Genomic DNA, 21,023 nt, shown 5'->3' with positions numbered 1-21,023 from the left:
TTTCGCTCTTTCCATTGTGATACTGCTCTTCCTCAAATATGTCAAGCTCCTTTCTGGCTCATGTTCTTTGCATGTACTCTTTCACCTGTTCTTTCCATGGGTAGTTCCTTCCGTTCTCTTAGGTGTCACTTACAAAGTGACTTAAAGTGTCACAGAGAAGGGCCTTTGACTAATGTAAAGGAAATTTCCCATCATTATTTTTCATGGTGTTCTCCTGTTTACTTCCTTTTTAGAATTTACTACAATTTGAACTTGCATTTTTCTTTGTATTAGAATGCGTGGTCCTCTTCATGCCAATTGGAATATAAGCTCCCTTGTGGAAGGAACTATGTCTACATGCTTATTAAATATTTTTAGAATTAAAATAATTGAAAATGGCTACCAGCTTTCTTTTCTTCATGGAGGACCTCCTCTGATATAAAATATGTATCCTATTTGAGAATATATATTTGAAAATGGCAGCAATTTTCCCATCTCTGTGCCTTCGTCTACTTGACTGATTAGGTCAAATGCCTCTTTTTTTTTTTTATTCTTCCCCTTTCAAAGCCATTTCTACTTCTGAAGTCATTATTACTGTCTTCCATCTCTATGCTTCTATAATGTTTTCAGTATCTCTTAATGTTTTTAAAGTTTTGTCTGTATGTTTTATTTATTTCCTTCACTTAAAGTTAAATGCTTCTGGAAGCATTTTTATCGTTTTATCCACTATTGTGATCACACATGGAGACCTAGAGTAAACACTAAAATTGAAAAATTTTAAGCACTGTCATGGGCTTTATGAGTAAAGTATGAACTTCATGAGATCAGAACTAGATCTTATTTCTTGAATTCCTGGAACCTTGCTCAGTGCCTGATCTCCTGCAGTGGTTCCGGTAAGCTTTCATATGTAGTTGCAGATTAGCCTGTGGTGCTTTGCGTATACAGCTTCCCCGTCCCCATGTAAGACTTATGAAGTCAGAAACCCCACATTTGGAGCACTGCCATTGTCTGTACGTTTAAAGATTTCACAGGAGATTCTGACATCTACCCTTTGAGAGAAAAAAAAAAAGTTCAGAATTCCAGAAAATTTGTAGGAAGGTGAGATTTTATCTGATTCGAATGAGGTTATCCAGGATGAAGTTTCATGGAAAACCTATAAGATGGGTTTTAAAGGATAGATAGGATTTATTTAAACATTTTTAACACAGACAGTTGAGAATCTGTGAAGTCCATTTGTTTTTGTTTGTTTTAACCAGTTTATTACCATAATAAAGAATTGTTTTCGCTCAGTTAGTGAACTTTCATAAAGTAATTCAGTCTGAGTTAGGTAAAGACAGATGTGAAGAAAACGTCAGGCGCAGTACCGAGCCATAGGCTTGGAGCAGGATCCTGCTGGAACAGGCATTACCCTTAAATGCTGATTGTAGGGGAGGCCACAGAGTTCGCCTGGAGGGAATAGGATAAGGCGAGTTTTTTTTGCCAACTGGCACTTTTGTTTTTTTAGACAAACTATACATTGGTACCAGTGTGCAGTGATTCCACATGACAGTTTAAACTACTATCATTAATTAGCTCACATAGATGGTTCTGTTTACCTACCTTAGGCTCTTGGTCACTGCTTTTGTTAAGTGGAGTTTCTTATTCATTTATCTTTTCAAAGAAATATTTTTGAAGTTTGCCATTTGCGTGATGTGGAGAGCCAGCATTCTGAAATATCAGAAGAGTGGAATTTTCTTTTCAAATTAAAATTGCTAGGGAAGTGAAAAAGGTTAGATTGGGCAGGAACTTGGAAAAATGAATGAAAAATGGCACTGAGATAAAATGTCATGTATTTTGAAGTACCTGGTGTCTCTTTCTTAAAATGTTACCAATTTTATTTGCCATTAGCACCCCTGAGTTTGGCACACTGTTTCTTTTTTTTTATTTTAACATCTTTATTGGAGTATAATTGCTCTACAATGGTGTGTTAGTTTCTGCTTTGTAACAAAGTGAATCAGCTCTACATATACACACATCCCCATATCTCCTCCCTCTTGCGTCTCCCTCCCACCGTCCGAGCACCGAGCTGATCTCCCTGTGCTATGCGGCTGCTTCCCGCTAGCTAGCTATTTTACATTTAGTAGTGTATATAAGTCCATGGCACATTGTTTCTTGAGGGTTGTCAGGATGAGGGGAGAGGAGACAGGACTGGACAGCTGGCTGGGAGCACGTCGATATTAGGCACCTGCAGCTCAGCAAGCATCAGAAACATAAGACTTAATTACCATTTCTGCCCCTAGAGGACCTGTGAGCCAGGAATACCAAAGCTTAATTAGAGTTTAGAGAACAGTGGTTTTCAAACATTTGTTTTTAAAGCAGCAGAACTCTTGTGAAGTCTGTATGTAGTCCCCAAATCTAAAATTATATAAAGCAGATAAAACTGGCATTTACAGGGTCAGGTTTATTAAACTTACTCATGAAGTTATTCAGTGAGAATAGCAAGTCTATGGGGTATTATGTCGAACCCAGTAATTTGAAATCGGTGGGCGAAGGACAGTAATTAGTCTTATATTCCTGTCTCCTTTTCTGTGTTTTCTGTCATATAGTAACATAAAAATCATGATTCACATGAATAAGTTGTGCACCCATTTGTTCAGTTTTCTCTGAGTGCATGTGCATTTAAATAAAGATTATTGCAGTCACTGCCTTCCTAATGAAAGATCCATGTATATACAGAGGGGTGACGGGAGAGAGGCTTTATTCTGAGCCTCCATGAGAATACCCTAACCCAACACAAGCTAAGTATGTTGGTGATGATCTCTAGTATGTTAAAAAAGAATGCATGCTAATTTGGACCTGCATTTGTGATTTTATTGTTATTTACTAAAAGTGAAAAAAACAGATGAAATTCAAATCAAGAATTTACAGAGCCCTGAAGCATTTCTGGAAGCTTAGGGTTCTGCTTAATGCAGATTGAAAACCACCGGCACAGAGCCCTGTTTCTTTTTTTTTTTTTTTTTTTTTTTTTTTTGGGGTACGCGGGCCTCTCACTGTTGTGGCCTCTCCCGTTGAGGAGCACAGGCTCCGGACGCGCAGGCTCAGCGGCCATGGCTCACGGGCCCAGCCGCTCCGCGGCATGTGGGATCCTCCCGGACCGGGGCACGAACCCGTGTCCCCCGCATCGGCAGGCGGACTCTCAACCACTGCGCCACCAGGGAAGCCCCCCTGTTTCTTGATGGGAAGCAATCCACTGGTACTCAGGTTAAGGAAGCTGGGAGGGTTGCTGTTTTTCTCACCTGAACCACAGACTACAGGGAATGATTTGAGTGGCCATTTGGTGAATTCTCCCCAGATAGTTTATGACAGGTACCATTCATTACATACAGTGGGATTTAACTCTCCTTTCTCTGAGAGAGGCTGGGAAAATGAGGAATGAGTAAGGCTTTAAAACCAAACCAAAAAAACCCCATAACCTGTCAGATGCTTATATTCAAAAGAGTGGTTTTCAAGACAGTGTGTAGTCACTACTAGTTTTGTCCTCCATAAATCTGAGCTCTGAGGCACTGAGGTTCTTGATGGAGAATCAAGAATTTTCCATATTATAGCTTGGAAGTGACAAGGGAAATGTTTTGATTAGAATTTTCCCCACACGAATAAATGTTTTAGAAAGGAAAGTTGTGCTGGCCACCCTCACGCCTCCCTCTGGAGGTGGTCTTGAGGAGTGTGTGTTCTGTGAAAAGCTGTTAGCCTCATGCGCCGGAAAGGACAAAATAATGTTTCTGAAAGTAGCTTGAGTTCTTTGGTTGCCTTTCTTCTTATGGAGGTTTTTCCCTCTTTTTTTTCATAATAACATATTTTTGTAGACAGAACCCCTAACTCATGAAATGCAAACGCGCCCCCCCCCCGTTTTGTTGTGGTATATTTTGAGGCTCTAAGGCTGTACATGTTGATTTTTTGGTTTTTAGAAATAATAGGAAAGGGAGTTCACTATTGCATGTCTTGAAACAGAACATGTTACTCTTTTTATCTTTTAATTCAGAATATTCTCTCTGACTAGTGAATATGAGGACCTTACGTTTAGGGAATTAAGTAACATTTCACTAGTTTTTTATGTATGGCCATAAGCAAAGCTAGTGCCCTAGACATGTAGACTGCTTTTGGGTGGAAATATTTAATTCTTCCCACTCCACACACACACACACACGCACACGCACACGCACGCACGCACGCACACGAAAGGCAGCTTTTCACAGATTAAATAAAACAAAATAACAGCTTTGGCCCTTGAAATACTTTCTGTTTATAGTCCTTGCAAATTTCTTCTTGGGTGAGAAACCCTATGGTGTGGGTGATAGCTTCTCTTGTAAGCTTTTCAGTTTTAACATTTCTTACTGTAACTGAGTGAAAGCTTTAACCAGGAACTGCCTATGGCATATAGATGCTTTCAGTTTATTGGCTACTCCTGTAGCTGAAAGGAAGTTGAACTATTTTTTTGGACCCATTAAGTTGTCCTTTCCACTTGGGTGTTGAACGAGCTTATGAGCAGTAGCTGTTCTGATTTTTGTTGGTTGTTTTCTCTAGGGAACAAGCTACCCTCTGAGTCAGCACTGGACTTGAAGATAAATCCTACAATTCATGAAACTGACTGATTCGACTAAAGGATGGATAGTTTGGGCAGCGTTGGACAGCTCTGAGGGGTCTGTTTGTTTAACTGAAGGGATTGTTGAGTTCAGCAACTTTTAATTCCCCTAATCATAAGGGGTTGCTGTTGTGAAAACAGGGTTTGTGAAGGAATCAGTTCTGGCAATTGACATCAATCAATATTCTTACTGACTTTGTCTTCATTTTATCACCACACTTAATAAAACAATTCCTTAAAGTGTAGAAATTTTACTATTGGTTGCCAGCAAGAATTAGTATGCTCCTGAGAGGTCAGCATAGGATTTTAGCAGTCTACTTATGAATCCAAGTTATCCTTTTTCCACATGGGGTTATAAACATTTCTCTTCAGTAAACCTTTTGGAATTTGGGTTGTTTCATCTTTGCAAAGGTAGTTTGCATTTGTGGCTTGCAACTTTTAGGATTAAATTGAACTTAACTTGATTAGTGTATATTTTACTAAATTAGTGAATAATTTTTATCGTGGCTTATGGCTAATATTGTGATTTTGATAATTTAACAATTTTTACCTTAAAAGGGTACATTATTTTTTTAGTTTCAGTTTTCAAGGAAATGAGGATAATTTTAATGTTTAATTAAATGGATTTTTTAATATGAAACATGAGGGATTTAAGCTATAGAAAGGAAACTTTTCTTATCCTAATATTCTAGGCCATTATAAATTATGCAGGAATACTGTGGATTGTCTTTTTGGAGGCTTTTAAAAACAGGGTGTGGCATGATACAGGAAATACTTTGGCCAAAGGTATATACATCTGTGTGGTAACAAATAATTTTGTGGTTTAAGAGTTAAAGGGTTATAAATATATTAATTTTATTTTAATCATTTGAAAGTTAGTATGATTTAAAATATATAGGCATAATGGGAATTTTACCTAGTCAATATTTGAGTTGATTATTGTTTAGGCTAGAAGTGGAAGTGATCATCATGTCAGGATTTGGAAAATTGGGCTTAGACAAATGAGATTTTATACATTTCAGCTTTAGGTTCATTAGTTGCATGATTATTATTACCTTAAGCCTGGTACTTTTGATTAATAACAGTTTTAGCCAGTTTTGATAATTATCTACAAAGCTGAATTTGATTGAATGATGGAATTATTACAGGGAAAGAAGTAAAGACTGTAAAGACTAATATTATCTTAGCTTTTACTTCCTAATCCTGTTGCTTTTTGGTTAGTGGTTTGTTTTATTTTGTACAGTCTATTTGAGGATTAGATCCACATTTAAAATATGAGCATGGCTATATGATAGTTGTCTCAGTTAAATCTTTATGTCCACTTTTTAAAGTTTTCTTACCTGTGTTTGTGACTTAAAAGTGATGGTAAAATGTCACCAAAATAAAATTTAGTAAAATATTTACATTTTTTTACTTAATGGCAACATCTTGACGGATTATTGCCATTTAGTCCCTGGGTTCTTAGATGCCATCTATTATAAAATGCATCCCATTAGTGTAATAATAGCCTTTGCTGTGGGGGGCGGCAGCGGAATTAATATCATTAGACATATAAACTTAAAAAAAAAAACTTTAATAAAGAAAATAACCCAAACTTTCATGTTGCTAGGAATCTTCGGAAACACTAATTCAAGTCTTTAAATTCTAATTCTAATTGTCTTTAAATTCAAGGATTTTCTGGATCACCCTTGTCTGTAGCGGTTATGCATAGCTTCTTATGACTTGTTTCTTTTCACAGTACCTAAACTTTTAGGATTGACAGTATAGTTTTGAGGCTTATTGTAGAAATCCAGAAACTTGAACAGAGAAATGTTGGGAACTGGTTGTACCATCCTCCCCTCCTTTAATATTTTATATGTTCTGAAATTTGACAATTCTTATGCCTTTAATCACATTTTCTCCTTAAACTTTTTCTTCTAGGTGCATTATTTTTATATGGCCTTCAGGGATTTAAATTTGGGTTAAATTCAACAGCATGGTGTGCTCCGCTGGGTTGTAATAGCACTCAAGGGACTTAGATTCTAGCTTCATTTCTACCTTCACTGAGTTTATGTGCCTGAGCTGTGTCGGGCCCCAGTTGTCTAATTTGTAGAAAGGGGAGAAGCTTAGTCTACTTCTGGCTTAAAAATTGGAAATTGTAAAACATTCTCTTCAAACTATTGGCAGTTTATGAAGTAGATTCTTATTTATCTTTAAATTTAAGTAGGTAATTATATGAATTTAAGTGTGACTCAATAGGGTGATTTTCATTAAGCAAAAATACTAAGGATTTCTAAATTTAGGGTTTTTAACTTGGTGTATTTTATTACAAGGCAGTGAAGATGATATTTGTGAAACAAACATATGCTCAAGGTTATTCAGAACGTAAACTTAAAAGAAATTTTTTAAAGGTAAAGTTATTAAGTATTCAAACAGCTTTTCTTTATTTCTTAACTGAATTAAATAATTGTCTCAGGGGGAAAATTTAGTGTACATCATAGAACATCACTTATAATGAGCTATTTTCTCCTAAAACCGTTCTTACCACCTTAATAGACTTCAGATTGATAGTGTTTTCTCTATCCTTCGAATTGCATTCAGTTTTTAAAAACTTATTTTATCTATTAAAATGTTGAATTATAGTGTTACCATTTAAAAAGCAGCACATATGTATATGCTCTGTGTATATATACATTTATTTTATTTTATAAATTTATTTATTTATTTTGGTTGCATTGGGTCTTCATTGCTGCACGCGGGCTTTCTCTAGTTGCAGTGAGCAGGGGCTCCTCTTTGTTGCAGTTCACGGGCTTCTCATTGTGATGGCTTATCTTGTTGCGGAACACGGGCTCTAGGCACGCGGGCTTCAGTATTTGTGGCACATGGGCTCAGTAGTCGTGGCACACGGGCTTAGTTGCTCTGCGGCGTGTGGGGTCTTCCTGTACCAGGGCTCGAACCGTGTCTTTTTGCTGTACACGGGCCTCTCACTGTTGTGGCCTCTCCCATTGCGGAGCACAGGCTCTGGACGTGCAGGCTCAGCGGCCATGGCTCACGGGCCCAGCCGCTCCGCGGCACGTGGGATCCTCCAGGACCGGGGCACGAATCCGCGTCCCCCGCATCGGCAGGTGGACTCCCAACCACTTGCGCCACCAGGGAAGCCCGGCAGGCAGATTCTTAACCACTGTGCCACCAGGGAAGTCCCTATATACATTTATTTTAACTATAAATGTCTTTCAGGATTTAGGACTATTTCTTTAGGGTACTTTCCAGAGCTAGAATTTCTGGGACAAAGGCTGTGCATAGTTTTTAAGCTATTGAGCTTGAAAGCAGCTGTTTTTGTGATATATACACCAAGCCATAGCCAGATGATCCTCTTTAGGATTACTCCAGAAGTCCAACAGTTATTTATGAAGAATAAAGTTTGTTTCATATACTTCCAAATTTTATTTTTATTTTATTTATTTATTTATTTAGTTAGTTGCACCAGGTCTTAGTTGTGGCTCCAGGGCTCCTCTAGTTGTGGCTTGCCAGCTCCTTAGTTGCAGCACACAGGCTCCTTAGCTGTGGCATGTGAACTCTTAGTTGTGGCATGCATGTGGGATCTGGTTCCCTGACCAGGGTTTGAACCTAGGTCCCCTGCATTGGGAGCACAGAGTCTTATCCACTGAGCCACTAGGGAAGTCCCAACACATGTTTTTGGTTTTTTTTTTTTTTTTTTGGCCATGTTGTGGGATCTTAGTTCCCCAACCAGAGATCGAACCGGGGCCCTCGGTAGTGAAAGCGCAGAGTCCTAACCACTGGACAAACAGGGAATTCCCCTCTAATTTTTACATAAGTAAACATTTTGAATGGCTTCTATAATTTTAGCATACTAGTAATTAAAATATGCCAACTAATGATATTATAAAATCTTTTCTATTAACATTAGTATTTGAAATCCTAGTTAAGCTGTAACGTATATATTTACTTTTATGGTGTATGTTTAGATAGTTTAGATACTAACGAAAGGAGCTGATGAAACACATAGGTTCAGCTCCTTTTTACATGAGCTATATTTAATTTTTCTTTGCTATATTTCCTAGCGACGGAGGGTACATCTCTAATTATATAATTTTTCTCAATGTGTATGGACAAACTTAGTGGAATCAACATAAAGGCATTGCCCTAACTTAAAGCTTACTTTCCGCACCCCCCTTCCCTGAGGTATGTTTAGATGTAAGAAACAAAACATTTGCCCTCATATTTGTCTGTAACAGTATTCACTACACTCTAGAGCAGAATTGTGAAAAAGTGGTGGCTGTACTGCAGTAGACAACTTAAGGGATATGTGCGGAAGTGAGTTAACATAGTGTCCTTAACAGAGCCTGCTTGCAAGGTTGGCCCTGGGCTGATGTCTGGGACCTCGGAGTTGGGGAGTGTTCTGGTTTTTCCCTAACTGATTAGGGTGGTTTACTATTCCTAGACTCTTTGTGAAAACAGTGTGGTTTGAGCTGCTCACATGCTTTCCGTCCGGGAGTGTGGGATTCTGGTGTGTGCTAGGCACTGACCAGTCACCTATAAAAACCCTGGGTGCTTCTCAGAGCAGATATATTGCCTTTGTGCTGCTGGACGAAGAGTGGGCCGTGTGACCCCTCGTGAGGAAGGGAGCATAAGGAAGCCCACACATGAATCCCTCTAGTCTCCATCTGCGTCTCTGCCCCTTGAGATCTGGATGTGTACGTTTACTACACTGCCGTGGTAGATCTTAGTCGCGAGTGCAACTCTATGCTGAGTTCCAGTGACTTTCTGAACATGGAAGTGGTCTTGGGGGAGCCCCCCCCCCCCCCCCCCCGCCACCAGTCAAGGATCTTTGTTACTAAATTTACTGAGAAACTGTAGGGATTATATTTTAAAGCAGTTTTATTTATGCAGTAGTCATCAACATCATACGGAGAATTTAGTGCATTTCTGATGTTCTGTAATTTTTAACATTTTATTTCAGAAAGTTGTACGCAGTAGAAATCTGTCCTGCGTATAGGATAGCTGTCTAGAGTATCCTGGTGATTTGTCTGACAGGTGCATCAAGTTGCAGAGAACTCCATGACATACAGACTTAACTATCAATGATTACAATTAAACACTTTCTTGAAACTCACTTTCTCCTCCTGCTAAGAACAGCTAGTGGATAGAAATGGACTAAGAAATAAAGCTTGTCTCTGACTCACTGAAAGAGCGAGTGGCGGAGGGAGGGGGAGAAAAGCGCTCTGATCTCAATTTTGGAGTTGACCTTTTATACCCACCCTTTAAGTTATCATAAGCAATATCAAGGAAGAAGATTGATTAATTCATTATATGTTTAAGATCCTGTTAGAATTTAGGAGTATAAACTTAGTGTCTGTTTTTTGGGCTATAAACTGTGCATTGTTTTATTTGGGAGGGGGTGTGATTAGGGAATTTGGTTTAAAAAAATCAATAAAGTAAGAAATATATCTTTAGTAGTAACTTCATTTTTTGTATTCCTGGATATGATCATATAAATTCCTTAATATGATTTTCTCTTGGATGAGGCCCCAAATATTGGCCCTATTGTTAAGATAACGCTTCCTCTGTTTGTCTTTAATTCATTCATCTGTTCAGTATGAGATATATTTTGGTGATTTCTAATCTAAACCATTCTCTTCAGTGTAGCCATACATGACAGTTTATTACTGAGGATTTAATGTGGTTATTGGAACTTTGTTAAAGTTAACAACTTTAATTACAACAGCATTAACAATTTTAGTTAACAACATTAGTGTAATCTAGGTTTACCCAGGCTACATAGATCTGGAAAGAGTAGTACTAGAATAATCAGACTGCTGTGTTACAAGAACGTCCTTCACTTCAAATTCTTCTCTTTCTCTCACATTTGCTTGTTTCACATGTGCTTTTAAATAGTGACAACTGGCATCTATGCCACTTGATAGCATGAACACTTGCTTTTCTCCTCCCAACTTGTTATACTCAGTTAATTCTGGTGTTGGCACTCTTCATTTCCTGATTGTAGCTATTGCTGTACCAAGAAGAGGAAACTTTCACCTCTTTCTTTTTTCTTTTCGATAAATGTATTGTGTGCTGACACCGTGCCATTACGTGTGTAGCTGGGAATACAGAGAGGATTAAGGCGCAGTTCTCCCCTGCAAAGAGACAGTTTGCATTGTGTGCTACTTGCAGCAAAAGATAAAGTACAGAATGATGGGAATAATTTTTAAACATGAGTATCAGGAGAATTTTTATAGAGTAAGAAGATCTTTCAGAAGTTAAATTGGAATTTACTGTGAGGGTGGGGTTTAGAGAGCTCGGTGTTGACAAGGAGGGTTGTTGATGAGTGTACCAGAGGAGGGGACAGTCTTCAAGCTTTGTGGATCCGTGAAGCAGCCTGGTGCCTTCAGGGAAGTTGTATCGAATCTTTAGATGAATCGAAGAGGATCGTCAGGATTTCAGTATTTTGTCTTTCTTTTTTTCTTTTTTTTAACAATTTTCAACGTATTTATTTATTTATTTATTTATTTAAATTAATTTTATTTTTATTTATTTTTGCTGTGTTGGGTCTTTGTTTCTGTGCGAGGGCTTCCTCTAGCTGTGGCAAGTGGGGGCCACTCTTCATCGCGGTGCGCGGGCCTCTCACTATCGCGGCCTCTCTTGTTGCGGAGCACAGGCTCCAGACGCGCAGGCTCAGTAGTTGTGGCTCACGGGCCTAGTTGCTCCGTGGCATGTGGGATCCTCCCAGACCAGGGCTCGAACCCGTGTCCCCTGCATTAGCAGGCAGATTCTCAACCGCTGCGCCACCAGGGAAGCCCAGTATTTTGTCTTTCTGTCCATGAACGTGGGCTCTCTCTCCAGTTCTTTTTTCCAGGTCTTCTTTAATGTCTTTCCACCAAGTTTTATAATTTTCTGTGTTCAGGTATTACATATATTTTGTAAGATATTCTGAGACACATTTGTGGTAATTGTTGGTATTATAATTTGGCATCTCAAAAATAAAAATTTTCTAGTTCATTATTCTTAGTGTGAAAATATGTGATTGACATTTGTGTGTTGGTTACTTTGAGACATTCTATTTCTAATAATTTGTAGATTCTTTTATATGTATATGTGTGTGTGTGTGTGTGTATAAAATTTGAACACTTACCTGCAAGTAATGATAATAATCTCTTCCTTTGTAATCTTTTTCCTGTTGTTTTCTTGCATTGGCCAGAGCCTTTAGTATGGGATTGTAAAGAAGTCGTCATAGTTGACATTTTTGTCTTGTACCTGATTTTAAAAGGGATGCTTCTAATGTTTTCATATTTAGGAGGATCTTTGCTCTGGCATCTTAGATACATTTGTATCTGAGAGGACACCTTTTAAAAAATCCTTTGAGAGAAGAAAATATTACATTTGTTTTTCCTAGAAGGGATTTAAAAGCAACCTTAGCATTTGTTCATGAGACATTTGTTCAGTGACTTCTGAGGGCCACAAAGATGAGCGAGACAAAAATACACACTTTAATGGAGTTTATAGCTTTTATTTTTCATTTTATGACATTTTTAGTTTGAATTGTTTATCATTATCATGCCAATTAAAAGGTTTTAGTTGATAGGTATCGCCAAATTTTCTTCCAAAAGAGATTGTAACAATCGACACTAAAAATGTATGACAGTATTTATATGCCATCCACCCTTTTAATAATTGTCTAAATAAACTTTTTAATCTGTGCCAATCTGAGCCAATGATACGCTGGCTTTACTTTGCATCTCTCTTAGTTATCAGTGAATATTAGCATCTTTCTATATGTTTGAGGCATTTAATTTTCCGCAAGCTGACTACTTGTATAATTTGTCCATTTTCTATTGGTTGCTTTCTATTTTCTTAATGATTTTAAGAACTATATAATAAGATGATTAGCCTTTTACTAAGTGTTGCAAATATCTTTTTTTGCTGTGTAGAAATATTTATTTTTTGCAGAAGTTAAATTCTATTTTGACCTTTGTGTTTTGTATGTCTTCATAACATATTTAAAAAAATGTTCTTTGAGATACTTTTCATTTTGAACTCTTAAATATTAAATCTGAATATTTATTTGTCTTTTTTATGGGTGTAATGAATGGAAGAGTGAGTCACTTTTATTTATTTTATCTAAATAACCATCTGTTTGCTTTTATCTTTACTCAATTAGTCATTTAGGGATGGCTAGTAAGTTGGCATATCTGACTACTGTCCATCTCCTCCCCTGAAGTTTTATCTTATGCTTATTTTTTCATATATATTTGGGGTCAAGTTTCATGCTTATTCTGTTGTGTTGACCCACTGTTCATGGGAGCCTTTATCCAATATTTTTTTTTACTATAGCTTTCATCACTTTTTTAGTATCCAGTGACCTTATACAGTACTTTTTTCTTCCTTTTACTTTTTCAGTCTTCTTTCTTTCTTTCTTTCTTTTTTTTTTTGTTCTTCCTCTGTACTTGCTTTACTTTACTAATTTTCCTGGCTATCTTACTGCTTATTTTTCCAATGAATATAATTGGTTTGGCTAATTAAAAAAAATTATGTTGGTTTTCTTATTGAGCTAGCATTATGCTTTTAGATTAGTTAGGGGTAGAATTGACATTTTTTACAACAAATAGGTACAGGTATTTATTTTCTTTTGTTCAAGTTATCTTTTGTTTCTGACAGTAGAGTTTTACCTTTTTCTTCATGTAAGTCCTGCACATTCTAGGTAAGTTTGTGCCTAGATATTTTAGGTTTTTATTGCTAGTTAATGTAAGTGGAATTTTGTTTTTTGCAATCTGTTTGTCTCTCCCCCCTCCCCAACACACATACACACACACACACACACACACACACACACACACTCACACTCCCTCTCTCCCCCACCCCCCACCCCCATACGCCCAATGGATTAATGGAGTTTTCTTGACCCTTCTCCCCTCACCTGCAGCAATAATTTAGGTATTAACTATTTTTGTTGAGATGTAATTCACATATCATAAAATTCACTCTTCTAAAGTGTACAATTCAGTGGTGTTTAGTATACTCTCAAGGCTGTGCAACCATCATCATGGTCTAATTCCACAACATTTTCATAACCGTTAAAAGAAACTTCATACCTACCTATTAGTAGTCACTCCCCATTTTCCCCTCTCCTCAGTCCTTGGAAACCACTGATTTACTTTATGTCTTTATGGATTTGCCTCTCTGGCCATTTTATGTAGATAGGATCATACAACGTGTGGCCTTTTTGTCTCTGGCTTCTTTCACTTAACAATGTTTTCAAGCTTCATCCATGTTGTAGCATGAATCAGTATTTTTTTCCTTCATACAGGTGAATAGTATTCCATAGTATACTATGGCGAGATCACATTTTGTTCACCTGTTTATCGGTTGATAGACATTTGAGTTGTTTCCACTTTCTGACTATTATGCATAATGCTGCTTTGAACATTCATATACTGGTTTTTCAGTTATCTTGGGTAACATACTTAGGAGTAGAATTACTGGTGTTTAACAATTTGAGGAACTGCCAAACTGTTTTCAAAGTGATTGCATTATTTTACACTCCCACCAGCAATGTGTTAAGGATTTCGTTTTCTCCACTTCCTCACTAACACTTGTAATTGTTCTTATTTTTGATTACAGCCGTCATAGTAGGTATAATGTGGTATCTCTGTGGTTTTGATTTGCATGTTCCTAATGACTAATGATGTTGAGCTTCTTTTAACGTGCTTATTGGCCATTTGTTTATCTTCTTTGGAAAAATGTCTATGCAGATCCTTTGCCAATTTTAAAACTTGGTTATTCTTGTTGTTGAGTTATAGGAGTTCTTTATATATTCTATATACTAGACCTTTATTGAGTATATGATTTGTAAATATTTTCTCCCATTCTGTGGGTTGGCTTTTCACTTTCTTGATCGTTTCCTCTGAAGTACAAAAAGTTTAAAATTTTAGTGAAGTCTGATTTCTTTTTCTTTTTCCCTTGGTTATGTGTGCTTTAGGTGTCAACTTAAGAAACACTTGTTTAGCTGAAGATCATGAAGTATATACTGGTTTTCTTAGAGTTTTATAGGTTAGTTCCTGCATTTAGATTTTTGAGGTAATTTTTGTATACGGTGTAGGGTAGAGGTTGGCATGTTACGTACTATGTTTTGGTTTTATGTATGGTCACCCCTAGAATTTTACCATGCACGCTTTACTCAGTATGAACTTGTTGAAGTCCTTCCTGCCCTCTTTCAGTGTTACAGTAACCTAGAATTTTAATTACACTTTGACTTGAACCTATCTCAGCCTAATCGTTTCACTGTCAGTGCTTATTCAGATTTACCCATACATTCTTTTGTTCTGTGGTTTTGGGGGAAGGAGTTTTCTTCTGTATTGAAGTTGATCATTTAATTGTTCTTTCACCAGGAGATGTGAGTGACCTTAAAAATGTCTTTATTTTTCCCCTCCCTTGCAAATTGTGGATAAACTTTAAGATGACGTTTATTTCCCTTACTTTGAGCACATTTTTTCATTGTCTAGTGTTGCTGATCAGTCTCCTGTGAATGTAATTGTCCTTTCTTTTAAAAGATAATTTGTCCTTTTTTGCTTTTGTAGCTTTTTAGGTTTTTCTCTTTATCTTTGGCATGCAACAGTTTCACCTGATTGATTGAAAGGGATTTGTTTTTACTTACTCTGTTCAGAACTCTTGTTTAGGATTTCTGGAATGAGGATTTCCTAGTTCTTGAATATCCCAAAGCTTTTCTTCTAATATTGCTTCTCCAGTATTTTCTTTATCCTGGAAATTTGCCTTCTCATTCTACCTTCTGTGTATCTTAACCAGTCTTTTATATTTTCCAAGCTTTGTTTCTAGATTCTTCTCTGGTTTACTTTTCTTGTCTCTGTGTCTACCTTGCTATTTAACTCACCTGTTAAGTTTTTTCTCCTTTAATTTTAATGGTTATAACTTGTACTCTTATAGAATATAGTTCTGTTTAAGAAGGACAAATGGGGCTTCCCTGGTGGCGCAGTGGTTGAGAGTCCGCCTGCCGATGCAGGGGACGTGGGTTCGTGCCCCGGTCCGGGAGGATCCCACATGCCGCGGAGCGGCTGGGCCCGTGAGCCATGGCCGCTGAGCCTGCGTGTCCGGAGCCTGTGCTCCGCAATGGGAGAGGCCAAATGTTTTGTCACTTCTTTCATGTCCTTAATCATTTTAGTTGTAGGGTTTTTTTTAAATCTCCTTTATAGGGTTCTGTTATCTGGGATTCATTGATTTCAGGGTGCTAATTCTCAATGTATTGTGCATATTTGATTCTCATTTTGGGAGTTCTTTTCACATGGGATTATTTTCTGGGGAGAGATCATGTGTGCTATGGGTTGTAGATCATGTTTGTTTGTCGAAATAGTTGGTGTTTGCTTTACCCAGGTGTCCATTGCCAGTGCAGTTTAAGTTTTATAATTACCCACTGGGATCCCTATCACACAGAATCTCCTGGGGATTTTTCTCTCCTGCACCTGTGCATGGTGCAGGCATTAGGTTTCCATTTCTCCTGACACCCCCCCCCCCCACACACACGCCCAGCCCTCTTCCTTTCCTCCGTCTCTGTTCCACAAACAAGCCTACCTATTGCCTGTGGGCTGACAGGTAGAAGTTTTCTCCTCCACCATTGCCTGATGGTACAGCTTTTCCGGACTCCTGGCTTTACACTGGGATTTGAATTTCATGCTCCACATTATATGTGCTGAAGGCCATGTTTCATATGCCAATGTGAACATGGAAGCCTCAACTTGTAGACACTATATCTGGCCTGGGATGTGGTTTTCCAAAGTTCCCACAGTATAATCTCTAGTTCAAAATTTTGCCTTAATTTCTTGCTCTTGGAGTTTTTGCTTTTGTTGCTATTCTTTTGATTTCAGCTATGTTTTAACATGTGGGTGTTGTATTTTATCGTGCAGTTCTGTGTGTTCATAATTTTGGTTGGGGTTGAGGGAGGGTATTTGTTTTATTTAGCTCAGTCTCTGATTTCCCAGAATTATGATTATCTTAAGTGGATGTTTGTATTTAGGAATGATGTTCATTTGGTATTTCATAATATTTGAGCCATTTACTTTATGCATTCTGTCATTATTTGCAAGAGTCTTGTTTGTTTGTTTCTTTGGGTTTTTCAGGTATAGAATTATGTCATCCAGAAACACTGATACTTTTACCTTCATAAGTTAACCTTAAATTTTTAAAATTTCATTTCTTTATTTTGTTCATTGCTCTGGTTAATTCGTCCAGTGGGCATTTCTGTATTGTTCCTCACTTTTCTTTGAATTGGGTACTTTTAAGAAGGATTTTTTCGAATGTTCTAAAGCGATTAACTTATACATGGCTTAAATATCTTAGTTTGTATATTCACTTAATAAGAAATTATAGTGTAATTATTGTATATGATCTCACCAAAATGTCATTTTAAGAGTTAATTACAGAAGTAATGCAAAAAATAAATACACAAATGAAATATTTTTAATTCATATATTTTTTTAAATACAGATTTTCATTCTTCTAGTTTGTCTCTCATGGTGTCCTCAGTGTGTTGCTATGTTTGCTTAAGTGTTCCAGTGATTGAGTACTAATTAATAGCAAACTGTTGTAATAACCACAAGTAGTACCCCTGCCTCTACCCCTCCCCCCCGCCATGTAAGGGAAGATGGAACTTATAAAGGACTATTGACATGTGAGGGAGATGAAATTGAATCTGTTCATTCTACTTCACCTTTACTTTTAGTTACTGATTTCTGTAGTAAGGTTCTGCTCCTTTGTGCTGTCTGTAATTTAGTGTTACATGCAGGCAGTTAATATTAAGTGTGTTGTGCTTATCGTCTTCACAATACCAAGTACAGAATAACTCTCTCCAAGCAGATATGTGTGTATTTTACTCAGTTCTTTAACATGTTTGCAAAATATTTTGGTGGCACAAAGCTATGCCTTTTGTGGCTGGATGTTTCAGTAATTTAGAGGTCACTTTCCTTTCTCGCTTCCCATACAGTTTAAATATTCTGTTACCCTTATGGGTGGTGATCCTTATTACTGTTTTACGTGTTTTATTTTGTATGTGTTTAGATCATGCCAGCCAGCCTCAGCTCAGATATATTAACTCAGATTTCGGTGCTGAAACTTTGTACTAGAATAGCCACAAAATTTAAAATTCTGAAGAGAAAGCTTGTAACTTACAACCTGTAAATTCTACTAGATTGTTATTGGTAGTCTTTTTCCTCGTATTTAGCCTTAAGGAGAGATTCTACCTTTTGTTTCACTTGTACGCCTGCTCTGGTGTCAGACTCTTCCCCTCCTCTCCTGCTGCACCCCACTTCCCCCACCCTGCTCCCACACGTCGTTTAAGTTGTCACACTAATGCTCCTAAGTGTAATGGACCCCCTTTCTGTTCTCTAGTGTATGGCTTAGGGGTTGGGCAGCTGTATTGAATATTGGCTAAGAGCGCAGGCTTTGGAATCAAATAGACCTGAGTTTCAATCTTGATTCTTTTGTTCAGTAACGTGTATTTGTCCTGACAATAAATTTTTAAAAATTATTTTTAAGTTAGTTTCTTCCTCTGTGAGGTGACTTGATATACCTACCTCACAGGGTTGTTGTGAGGATTAAATAGTCTGGTGTATGTGAAGCACTTTTATTACTGCCTGACATATGGAAAGTGCTTAAGAATTGGTAGCTGTATTTGCTGCTGTTATTTAATTTAAAGGTAGTAAACAAATTTACTCATTTTTGGTGACTTGGCCAGTTTTATATTGGAAGGGCTTAGAGACTAGCTTTAGGAAAACTGTAGATGCATTTCACATTAGATGAGTGGGGAGTATGTATCTTTTGAAAATAGTTGAATAATCCTCCCAATTTTTGCAGTATGGATTGACCTACAATTAAATGTATAATATACAGCGTTAGAAAAAACACAGAACTCTGGAAAAGTTTTTTAAAAATTAGGCTCATACATTAATATAATAGCTTGGCTTCCTTATAAGTATTTTTCTAAAGGGTTTTAAAATTTTTAAAGTTTCTCTTAGATGTATTTAAGACATACTTGCAAAATTCCTGGCCTATTTTAATGTCAGTGCAGTAGACATTGTGTTATAGCAGGAAGAGTATTAAACTGGAAGTTTGGAGATTTGGGTTTGAAGCCTGGCTTTGCTGTTGGCTGTGCACATATGTCCTTGGTCAGATAACAAACCCCCTGTGTGTAAATTTCTGATCTGTACTGCGGGGCTTGTTACCTGACCTACCTTAGTTGCTCAGAAAATCAGACAAAATCATTATGTCAGGGCTCTTTAGAAAATACAGAGGTCTATCCAGAGTAAAAATAAGTATTATCTCAGTTCTCAACCTGATTTTTATTCACCTACATCTTTTCAAAAAACAGTGTTCGTGTCTTATGAATTCTTAGCAATTGAAATTCATATCCCTTGTTAATCATATTTCTGTGACCAGAAGCATTTTGGTAACTTTTTTCTTGAATTGTGAGATGGCATATTACTTCAGGTGAAGTTTTTTAGTTGTTCCCCAAATAGCCAGAAAATAGTTCCTGGATAAGCTAATTCTTTCAGGAAGTGTAACTAACTGTAGCTCGAGAAACCATTTTCAGTCTCTGCTCAGAACTGATCACCTCCATTAAGCCTTTGATTAACTGTACCTGGTTTTACTTAATTTGTATTCCATCTGTATTTAGGCATGTAGTTTACAGTGTATTAGTTTATATTTGAGTGTTTTTGTAAGCCATTTTTTGTCTTTTACATGTGACCTGGCCTTGTTTTCTCAGATAGCTTGGAATCTCCTGAAGGGTGAAGACAATTGTCCTTTCCCTTTCTCCACCATAGATTCATGATAGAGGATGCTCTGCATACAGTGGTTGCTTGCTAGTTGTGTTTAGGTAAAACTCACACTAGAGCAGAGTATGCATCTGCAGAAATTTTCAGTTGTCTACTATATAGCGTATGCCTATTTAAAGACAAAAGGCATCAAAACAGTATACTTCTTGATTTAAAAAAAAATATGGTATTTAAGTGGCCATGTATTTCAACTAAGACTAGACTTAGTTTTTTTTTTGCTTTTTCAAACCATTCTGTTTGTAGTATTTGGCCAAAAGAAATCTAATAAATCTCATTAAATAATTTGATTTTTTGATACTAAAATATTATAGGGATATGTGATATTTGTATTGTTAATAGCCATAGTTTTAAATGATTCATTACAAAAAAGGAATTATGCCTTTTATTAAAGAAAGGCTTTTATAAAAGGCATAATTTTATAGAGTCCCAGTTATTTCTCACTTTTTGATTAATTTATTAAATTATCAGTAATTCTTATTATTGAAGTTTCTCATGTAAACCTTGATATGGAGGAGACGTATTCTTACAGTAAATATCCTCATTTATTTGGGAATGACTATATTTGAAAAAAAATTCTTTACATTTGCTTTTAATCAGAGCTTTCTCTAAAACAAGATAAAATTGTCTTTTATTTTTGAACTTAAAGAATTTTGCTAAAGATGTTTCTTCCAAATGAATGTTTGCATTTTATTTTCCAGATTTTTTTCTCTGAAACCAATTTTTGCTTTCTAAGAAACATTTTTACATCTTATTCAGGAATGTCATTGTCTGCTGGATCTTCCCCTCTTCACTCCCCCAAGATCACGCCACATACTTCTCCTGCTCCCAGAAGAAGAAGTCACACTCCAAATCCAGCGAATTACTTGGTGCCTTCTAGTGCCTCTACACCTGTTAATAATCCTGTTTCTCAGACTCCATCTTCTGGTCAGGTGATCCAAAAGGAAACTGTCGGTGGGACGACTTACTTCTATACAGACTCAACTCCAGCACCTTTGACTGGAATGGTATGTCTGCATTTAAAGGAGAAAAGAGAGGGCTCTTATAACAGCTCCTTCTTATTAATGAGATTAATGAGGAGGTTTACCCAGTCCTGTATCTTTATACTGTGATGTGAAAAAGTAATTAATTTCTGACTTGGATGATAATTCTAATCTTTTCTTACCTGTTCAAAGTAATCTGTTTCTGCATTAATAATATCTCTAGTTTTGGACAGATCTGCTTGTAATCAGAAGTTATATTTAAGCTCTAGTTTATTACTTTATGGCATGTTTTGCTTATGGGGTTACCTAGTACTTGTGCTAGCTGGTGTTCATGTTTGCTGACTTTTGTTTATAGATATAGGTAGTTTCACCTCTGAAGTTAGAGAAAGTAGTTAGAGAAGTAGATGGATTCTTATCAGTAGTTGCTGAAAGCAAACCGATGATAAATGCTTGCTCAGGCGAGGCAGTGATTTAATAGCTAGAACTCTGGATGGTGGAGGGTACAGTGATAGGAGGCCTCCAGCATGGGTCACTGGTAAGGAGGGAGGAGGTTCAGGGAGCCCTGATTATGGGTAAGGAAAGAGCTACCAAAGGACTATCGGGTGGGGGGGG

At 37.1% G+C, this 21,023-nt stretch overlaps 1 protein-coding gene across 1 annotated transcript in view; it reads left to right on the top strand.

Annotated features, from left to right (window-relative positions):
- PAN3 (poly(A) specific ribonuclease subunit PAN3) overlaps window positions 1-21,023 on the top strand; it is a gene marked incomplete at its 5' end in the record, with an annotated part of 117,980 nt that overhangs the window by 62,733 nt on the left and 34,224 nt on the right. The window contains one exon of the mRNA XM_007471440.1: window positions 20,188-20,435. Coding sequence (XP_007471502.1) covers window positions 20,188-20,435 — 248 coding nt within the window. The remainder of the gene's footprint in view (window positions 1-20,187; window positions 20,436-21,023) is intronic.

Source organism: Lipotes vexillifer, unplaced genomic scaffold (genome assembly GCF_000442215.2).
Source record: "Lipotes vexillifer unplaced genomic scaffold, Lipotes_vexillifer_v1.1 scaffold543, whole genome shotgun sequence".
NCBI lineage: Eukaryota > Metazoa > Chordata > Mammalia > Artiodactyla > Lipotidae > Lipotes > Lipotes vexillifer.
This window is presented reverse-complemented; position numbering and strand designations above follow the sequence as displayed.